Source organism: Cenococcum geophilum (genome assembly GCF_001692895.1).
Source record: "Cenococcum geophilum 1.58 unplaced genomic scaffold K441scaffold_6, whole genome shotgun sequence".
In the NCBI taxonomy this organism is placed as follows: Eukaryota; Fungi; Ascomycota; class Dothideomycetes; order Gloniales; family Gloniaceae; genus Cenococcum; species Cenococcum geophilum.
In genome coordinates, this window is record NW_027137564.1 from 513,762 (window position 1) to 522,849 (window position 9,088).

The 9,088-nt window shown below is 35.5% G+C and overlaps 1 protein-coding gene across 1 annotated transcript; it reads right to left on the reverse strand.

The window, feature by feature from the left end:
* Positions 1–7,785: 7,785 nt before the first annotated feature.
* K441DRAFT_736065 (uncharacterized protein) lies at positions 7,786–8,166 on the reverse strand (the record flags this gene model as incomplete). Its single annotated transcript, XM_067654307.1, has 1 exon — positions 7,786–8,166. A coding segment is annotated over one exon (309 nt), but the record flags the coding sequence as incomplete, so codon positions are not given.
* Between the last annotated feature and the right edge of the window lie 922 nt (positions 8,167–9,088).

A 9,088-nucleotide genomic window follows, 5' to 3' on the forward strand; every position in this document is an offset into this window, starting at 1 on the left:
AGATCTGCTATAAAAATGCTAAGAATAGGAATATTGCTAGTGACCTTTATTATTACCGCAGTTTCTATTAGTCTAATAGGGCGAATTCTAGGTAAGAGTAACGCTAAGACTAGCATCCTAACTCTAAGTGTAAGGCTATATCCTTTGCTTCTATGTAAAGAGGTTAGCTAACAGAATTAAAACTATAGTTTAATTCTACTAATATACTCCCAGATAGTCCGTTTCTAAAGTTGCATATAGTTTAAAATCGCGATATTTTCTAAGATATTTAAAGCAAGGTTAATAGTATTAAAGATACAGTTATAACTAGCCTTTTGGGTACTGTTATAACCCCTATTTAAGATATCTAGAGTAAGGTTAATAGTATTAAAGACGTAGTCGCGACTGGCCTCCCTAGTGCTGTTATGGCTCCTATTTAAGAGATTAAGAATTATATTCCTAAGAATTGTTTACTAGGTATAAAAGAGTTTTATATCGGCTATAGATATAATATAACCTATAAAAGGTTGCCACTAAACCTGTTAGATCTAATGCTAGATATTGTTTAGAGCTTGCTAAATCTACTAAATACTCTTAAAAAACCCCTTTAAGATAAAGTAAAAGAGTTTTAGGAAAAGTTTAAAGAAAAGCTTTAGCCTCTAGAGCGCACCCTAATAAAAGTTACCACTCTGTATATCTAAAATTGCTTAGTTATAGGATTAGTCCTTTTAGTAATTATTGCCCTTCTTTTAGCCTACGCAATTTTTAGCGGGTTATTTAGTATTATAAGCATTCTTTAAAGGCTTGTTATTAGATTGAGAGTTATAATAGTCTTAGGTTTAATATATTACGTCCTTTTTTTTATACCTACTATTATTTTAGGGCTCTTCTAGGTAAAGACTAAGGCTTTACTATCTTGGATTAAAGTAGAGAAAGGGGAAGTTAGAGGGTTATGCATCGGTGCTCTCTACGGCGCCGTCATTATACCGTTTTTAACTACTATTACACCAACTATTATTTAAAAGGGTATTAAAAAAATTAATGGCGAATAGAGGTGGTTATAAACCGTATATAGCCTTAGACACGTTAATATATCTATTAAAAGAATTTAAATAATAAGATAATGGTTATTATTCTATTAATTATATTTTTAGCTTAGGCGGAGAGGTAGTGGTTAGTAGAAGAAGAGAGACGGGTTAAGGCGGAGAGGCAGAATAATAAAGGATCCTGTAGAAATTTACTTTTCATTTTACTCTCCAATTGTTAACTATTATTAGTAATAATTTAGATAGGAGGTTAGGGAGCTTAGTAATGTTAGTTTAAAGGAAGCCTTTTCGGTTAAGTGCGGCCGCACTCCCGTTTCCTAAATAGAAGTCTATTACTAATAATATAAGGGTAAAGTATTTAAGATAACCGAAGGTACAATCCCCCTTCCGTTTAGTAGGTTCCGTAGTAGTCCCTAGTTCCGCTTAGATTAAAGCCTTTATACTTAATAATGGGAATAGATACGCCTATAGGGTAATAGTTTAGGGAGGGTTGCTCCTATAGGAGCGGTAGACATGGCAGAAATATAATAAGCTTAATGTAATAACTTGTACTATCTCTAAAACTTTTTTATAAAGTGCTTTACATAGCTAAGGGCATAATATATCATAAATTATAGCGCCTATACATCGCCGTAGCCTTATTTATATAGCTATTTCTACTACTAGGTATTCTATAGGCCCTAAGGCTAACTTATTTATAAGGTAGACTATAAATGCATTAAGCTTTACGCTACACCATGCCGCTCCCCTCTCCTACTAGCAGGATACTAAAGGGCAGTACTTTACTAAGGTCGTTATCTGATTTATAGCTATATAATTAAGTCTTGCTACTATAATTTAATATTTATACCTACTTTATGGAGCTTTTAATAAACTAGGGCGGCGCAGTCTTCGGCTAGATATTAAGTAATATTAACTACTATTATATGCGCACCGCCACCTTTAGTTTAAGATAAGGACTAGCGCCCTAATTAAAGCGTATAAAAAGGACGTTTCTAATAGCGGCTCGCTTATTTATATAAGACAGGGTAGATTAATCGGCGATAATGCTATAGGGGCTAAGTAGAAGGTATAACCCGGCCGCCCTCTAAAGCTAACTACCCTATTCTTTTGGCCAGAAAAGACTATAAAGGTTAGTAGTTCCGCCCGCTAGATTATTAAGCTTAATTTATAATTATATAGCTTTCCTTGCGACTATCCCTTAATATTTTATCTCTAAGCTTCTCCTTTTATCTAGAACTACGCCAAAAATAACTTAAGTTAACCTTTTTCCTTTCGCGACAGTGGACCTATTTAGCCTCCTTAGTATTAACCTATATAAACTACATAGCCTCCCTAATAAGAGAGTCCTTAAAGAACTTTAATAGGGGTATTATAGGGTTATGCTTACTGTTTACCCAGATAAGGATTAATTAGGAAGTATTAAGGCTGCTTAGCAACTAAATGCATTAAAAGATACCCTTTATGGATTTAACGTGGCCTAGGTCTATCTAGATATAGTTACTAGCCTTATAGAAAAGGGCTGCTAAGAATATACGTTAAGAAGAGACTATTAGTCAATATAGAATAACCGAAATTTATAATAAGCCGTATCCTAACCTAGTTCGTTACCTTTAAATCCTATTATCCTTAATCCAGGCCTAATTAGAGTCTTACCTCTATAAAAAGCACTAAGAAAGAGTAGGAAGACGACTAGGTCTAAGAAATATAGCACTTACCAATAATTAGATACTAAAGCCTATTATCCGTCACAAAGTTCTTAGTGGCGTCTTTTACCCTATGCCGATTAGAGTAATATTAAAAGCCTCTTTAAGTAGGATTGGGAAAGTGATAATTAAATCTAAGATAGGAGAATAGGCGGATTAATAACCTAATAAATCTACTTTTCTTTTACTTGCTTATTAGCGGCCTTAGTATATTAAAATAGAATAGAAAAAAAGAAAAAAAAAGAAATGGTAGGTCAATACCGAGGAACCGAGTTTTAGTGTAAGGATTTTGTAAAGTATATAGTTGTCTAAGAATAGTAATGAATTCGATAAAGAGCTATCTACGTGCTTAGATTTTTAACTATAATATCCTATTATCCTCTATTAATTCCAATTCTAAGTAGCGCCGAGTGAAGTATAGTAGCCTTTTTTTACTCTAGATCTGGCTTTATATAAGCGAGAGTATGTTACCCTATACCTTATATCCATCGGCTAGGCCTTAGCCTCTGTATACTTAAGGCGCTTTATTATCTTCTTATTATATAAAGTATAGTTTAACGCCTCTTTTCTTAAGTTAAAGGCGCCGTTACGAAAAGCGATTAAATAAGTGCTAACTTTGTATAGACTCTAGGTACTAGTGTTATAAACACTTTAGCGGCGGTCTATAGGGTGTTTACAAAACAGTTTTACTTAAAAGAAGTCGCTTTAAATTAATAGGAGGTAGAATGAAATAATTGTATAAGGGTAAGATAGGTTAATTAAGGGTTAGCCTAATAAGAACTAGGCTAAATATATTCTAATTAGTAAATTAATCCGATGTGCCTAGCGCTTCCATTTATTAGAGATAATATTCTCCACCACTTAACCTTATACTTTATGTCCTTACAAATGTGTCACCTTTTCCGCCCTATGCCTCTTCTTCTATATATTCTCCATTCGCTTATCAACATATATTATTGTCTTATCTTTTACTCTTTTTAGAGTAATGACTCTATTTTAAATATTGGATAGCTCTTGTTCTAATTTATTAATCTTATACTTAAGTTAGTTAAAATAGTAGTGGGCGACTATAATATATAAGCTTAAATAAACTCTAGCCCTGTAATAAAGTACTTATAAATTAGGCCGGATAGAATTATATTTATAGACTAACTGGGCTGCGGCAATGGTGTCTCGCTATACCCCTTTGGTTAATTTTTAGGAATTGCGCCGTCTTCGTTCTTTACGGATGGTAAGGTTCCCTATATATAAATTAGTTACCTTCTAGCTCAATTAACGAAAATAGTATTGCTTACCCTACTATTATAGAGTTGGCTATTAGGAACCGTATTACTTAACTTATAACCGTCTATTTTTAAAAGGGGCTATTTAAAGCTAATAGTTGAAATTTTATAGGTCTCTATTGGTTTATTAAATAATATACTAGATATAACTCTAACCTAGAATATATTAGCTCTTTATACTCTGCTGTATATTATATAGGCGAGATAGTTACATATAGCCTAATACCCTTATATTCCTAGCCCTAAGTTTAAACGCTATACTACACTGCCTTATTTAGGTATCTTGCTATAATATTACTATTTATTACTCTAGGGCTTCTTATTTCCTAGGCCGCAATTTTACCTCCGTATAGGAGTAGGAGTTATTACTAGTATAGTAAGGTAGCTAATATTAAAACCAAGTCTTCTAAGAATGTGGAGGAGTGTAAAGGCTTAGTTAAAAAAACAGAATCTATTAGTAGCCAGTAAACGAGAATTCTAAGATAAGGACTGGAAGAAGGTTGAGGAAAGGACACGTCTATATATATAGTGCCAAGGCTTGACTCAGCCGAGCCCCTAACTAGGGTCTGTAATAGTGCCGTAATATTACCTCTCCCTTCAGTAAAGCATGCCCTTAGGCTTTGTAGTTGTCCTCCCCGTTAAGAAAGCCTACGTCATTGTTTTTCCTAGTATTAGATCCGTTCCAAATTGTCACTACAGGCGAAGCAGTAAGGGTTAATTGGATAGCTGTAGGCAGAGCAATAAAGGTCGGTTAGATAGCTGCAGGCAAAGTAGCAAGTAGTTAGTAAAAAATAAATAAAAATTAGGCCGTACGGCGCCAGTCCTAATATTAGATGGTTAATATATATATGCAGTTCTGCAGTTCTGCTGCTATATAGCCCGGCCTAGGCTAGTAATACGTATTGCTAGGAGCCTTCCGTTCTTTATCATTCCTCTTAAAACTCTATTATCTCCTAGCTCTCTATCCCCCCCTTTAAAAAGGCTCGTCCTAAGCCGTTAAACACCCCCCCCCTAGGGGCCCCCCTAGGGTCAGTTGGGTCGGTCAGGTTAGGTCGAACTAAGGGTTAGAAAAAAAATTTAGGGTAGATATTATCTCATCAGGTGGTCCGTAGGTATCGTAATAGTAGGTAGCGCTGTTATTGTCTATTTATAGCAGTACGGTGCCAGCGTCAGGTAGTAATAGTAGGTCGAATATTTAGAGCTCGGTCTATCAGTTGGTCGGTAGATTAAAGGCATATCGGCACGATTATTCGGTCGGGTTTGGTTCGGTCAATAGTAGTACGGTGCCAGCATCGGTCTTTCCTTGTCGTTTACCAAAGCTTACACAGCTTAGTATCAATCGGGGTCGTTTATCGCGGCTTGTAGCCCAGTCTTAGCTAAGGTCGTTCTTCGCAGCTTATATAGCTTAGTATTAGTTAAAGGATTGTCCTTTTGTAGGCACGTCGGCACGTTTAGGTAGTACGTAGATAATCACGTAAGATCGGACATAATGTGCTGCACTACGCGTAAGCTGTAGGCGTATCTTTCTATATCTTCATTTTAATTGTCTAGGAATAGCTCCGGTCGGTCGGTCGGTCTATTAATTAGGTCGGTAGATTATAGGCGTATCGGCACGATCGTCGTCAGGTCGTAATAGCAGGCGTATTACGCTATCGTTATCTGGTCCTTAACAGTACGGTGCTAGCGTCAGGGTCGGTCGGTCAGGGTCGGTCGGCTGGGTCAGTTCTTCCAGGCTGCAACGAACGTATTGCCAATTAACTTGCCCCAGCAAGCCTCGGCGCGCTTGTCGCAAGGTAGAATTGTTATTAGTCTTGGAATAATGTAAAGGCTTAGTTAAAAGAACAGAATCTATTGGTAGCCAGTAAACGAGAATTCCAAGACGAGGACTGGAAGAAGGTCGAGGAAAGGACACGTCTATATACATAGTGTTAAGGCTCGACTTGGCCAAGCCCCTGACTAGGGTCTGTAACAGTGCCGTAACAAGGAGGAGGTAGTATAATATATAGCTTTAACACTATAATGGCTGTGGCCGTATTGGCCGCAATTCCGAGTATAACTGCTTAATATAGTATTCCTCCTTTATATACCTTAAAACGGTATAGCTAATATTTATAGGGGATAGGGCTATCTAGAGGCTTATTATGCCCTAGTAGAAGTAAGGCATATATTAAAGTAATATAATTCATTCCTACTTTAGACATCTTTAAAGTAATTAAGGCTCCCCTATATTCTGTTATACGACCTACCCTATCTTTATAGGAATGAGTAAACTTAAAGCTCTAACTAGCATCGTTACTGCCTTATATAGTACGTAGAAGAGCGGACCTAGGCTTACTCCCTAATCTTAGTAAAGGCTACTAGAATTTAGAGTGTTTTAGTTTATGTTATACTAGCTAGATTTAGCCCTTAAGGCCTTACTTAAGCGCTAGTTATTAAGAACTTAAGAGCTGTTTAGCCTATAAGCTGTCCTAATAGGGCTTAGCTAGGAATTTACTGCTACCCTAGCTTTAAGAGATAACTGGCTAGCGTTCTTTACTAGTATTATAGTTAGGAGGATTTACTACCTAAGTATAGCTTATAAGCTGTATATTAGAAGGGGCCGAGCTAAACTTAGTACTTAATGCTGCAGATATTAAAGGACTAAGTTTATTATAAAAGCTTCCCTACCTCTAAGGCTTATTTTTACCGGCTTAGCTTATTACTCTATAGGTATTAACTTAAATAGATCCTTTAAAACGCCGTAGCCTTTAGCTTTTAGTTAGAGTCCGATCTTATACGTAGCTAGTATAGAAATGGTGGATTATATATAAAATAGCCTATAGCTGTGCTCTAGTTACTACTTTAGACCCGTTATGCGTATCTAGGGTATAAATAAAGCCTTCTCCCATTTTACGGCATATATTCTTTTCCGTTCTTCTAGCTCTTTTCTTCCTTTTATTTAGCGCTTTGTATAATACTATCTCTAACGTCAAAATAGCGAAGTAATTACTTTCGCGATTTTACTAATAGAACTGTTTACGCGTTTAGAAAGTCAGAAAAAATAGATCTGGCTATATTTTAAATGTATTAATTAAAAGCTTATTATAAATGGAATAACTAAAGAAGGAGCTAAGCACGAAGAGAAATATCGTGATTATTAGTGGGGCCGGAATTTCTACTAATGTAGGCGGTAAGTTTTAAACCCATTTATTTCCACTAGAAGGGTATCCTAATTTAGCTATAGTAGACGACTTCCGCAGTTTTTTAAAGACTAAAATGTTAAGCTGGAATCTATTCTACTTATCTATATACTATATTCCTAAGCGAGCTATCTAGTTATATAACTAGCTGTTAACTATATTTAAATCTGCTTTAAGCTCTAACTTTATATTACTTAATCGTCTTATAAAAGCATGGGCTTAGTATGGTTGCGTATAACGACATTACACCTAAAATATCGACTGCCGTAGTGATAGGCTTCTATCGCTATCTTAGAAAACAGTAATGCTTTTTTTATTTTTTTTTATTTTTATATATCCATTGTATTATACTACGTACAATACTACGCATACAGCCTTGGGCTATGGCGCTATAGTTCTATATACATAAATCCTTTCTAGGCAGCTTAATATATACNAGTAGCTATGTCCTAGTAGTTTATAAACCCCTAAATTAGGAGTTTATAGTTTCCTAGTAAAATACTAAGATACTACAACTACTAAGGAATGAGAAAATGGTAAGAAAAACTATAAGAAATCCTAACCCCTGTCCCTGTCCTTTTACAATTTATTTCTATCCTTTTGCTCTCTAATATCATTTTAAGAGCCTAGTAGGAGTTGCCTCCTTCTAGAATCCTATCTGTTTTTATTCTTCCATAGAATCTTCTTCGCGTACTAGTTTAGCAGCTTTAAGAGTCTCGCAGTCTTTACTATTAGCAAAGTGTTTTTCTTTACAATTAATGCAAAGAGGGGTGGTATGCTGGCAAGGCTTGCCTGTTATTATACAGGTAGAACAGGAATGGTCTTTAGATAAATATGCAGCCGCACAGTATCTGCAGGCCCTAGTAGAGCACCTATCTCCTATATGGCCAAATTTTTGGCAGCTCGTACACTGCGTAGTAGGAGAGACTTTAAGGTATTTTACTACCTTAGTAGCTGTACCTGCAATTGATATCTCTTTTTACTTAAGGATTTCTTGTCTTTTTTCTTCATTTTCTATAGTAAAAACTATAGAGCCGAATCTGGTCTATAGATCGTGTCTTTTTACACTAGATAAGATCCATCTAGGTAGTCCTTATATCCTTATAGGATTAAAGGTCTCAATTTTCTTCTCTTTTAGAAGCTTAGAGCCTCCTTCTCCTAGGAAAGGTAGGGTAGGAACCCAGGGCTATAATTTAAACCCATAGTTCTAGTTTTTTGTTCTCTTTAAAAAGTAAAGCAATTATACCAGATTTCCTTATATTTAACTAGGAAATCCGCATTATACTCTTCCGTAGTTATAAAAAGAATATTTTATTTTTCTTTAGTTCTAGCTATAGATGCTAAAACAGGTTTTTTTACTTGCAGTTTTAATGTAAATAGTTAATTAACTTTATTTCGTATAGAGAAGGTATTTAGAGGTTAGTCCTTTTGGTCTATAATAAGGACTAGCTTCCTTTCTTATAGCTTCTTTTTCTTACTTCTAGTAGAAGTAGAAGGGGTAGGAGATGGTGTTAGTAAGGAGGGTAGGGGGGACGAGGAAGGGAGGTTCTTCTTTAGTCTCTCTGCGTAGGTTTTCTTAGTAGGAGCTACTTCCTTACAGAGAGCTCTTACTTCTTCAACTAATCCTTATAGGATATCTTTTGCCTTTTCTTTTCCTTTTATAAAGGGATTTTCTCCTACTAGAATACTCCGTATATAGTCCTCTAGCTATTTAACTTATTCTTTTTCTTCTTCTTTTTCTTCTTCTTCTAGCCCTTTATAGGCCTGTATTAGGCTTTCTAGGGCCTTTTATAGGTGTTGTTTAGGAGAAAGGGGAGGGAAAGATATACTAGGTATNCCAGCCGTAAAAGTTATTAATTTTATTGTCTTTTTTGCAGGTTTTTGGTTTTCTTTTT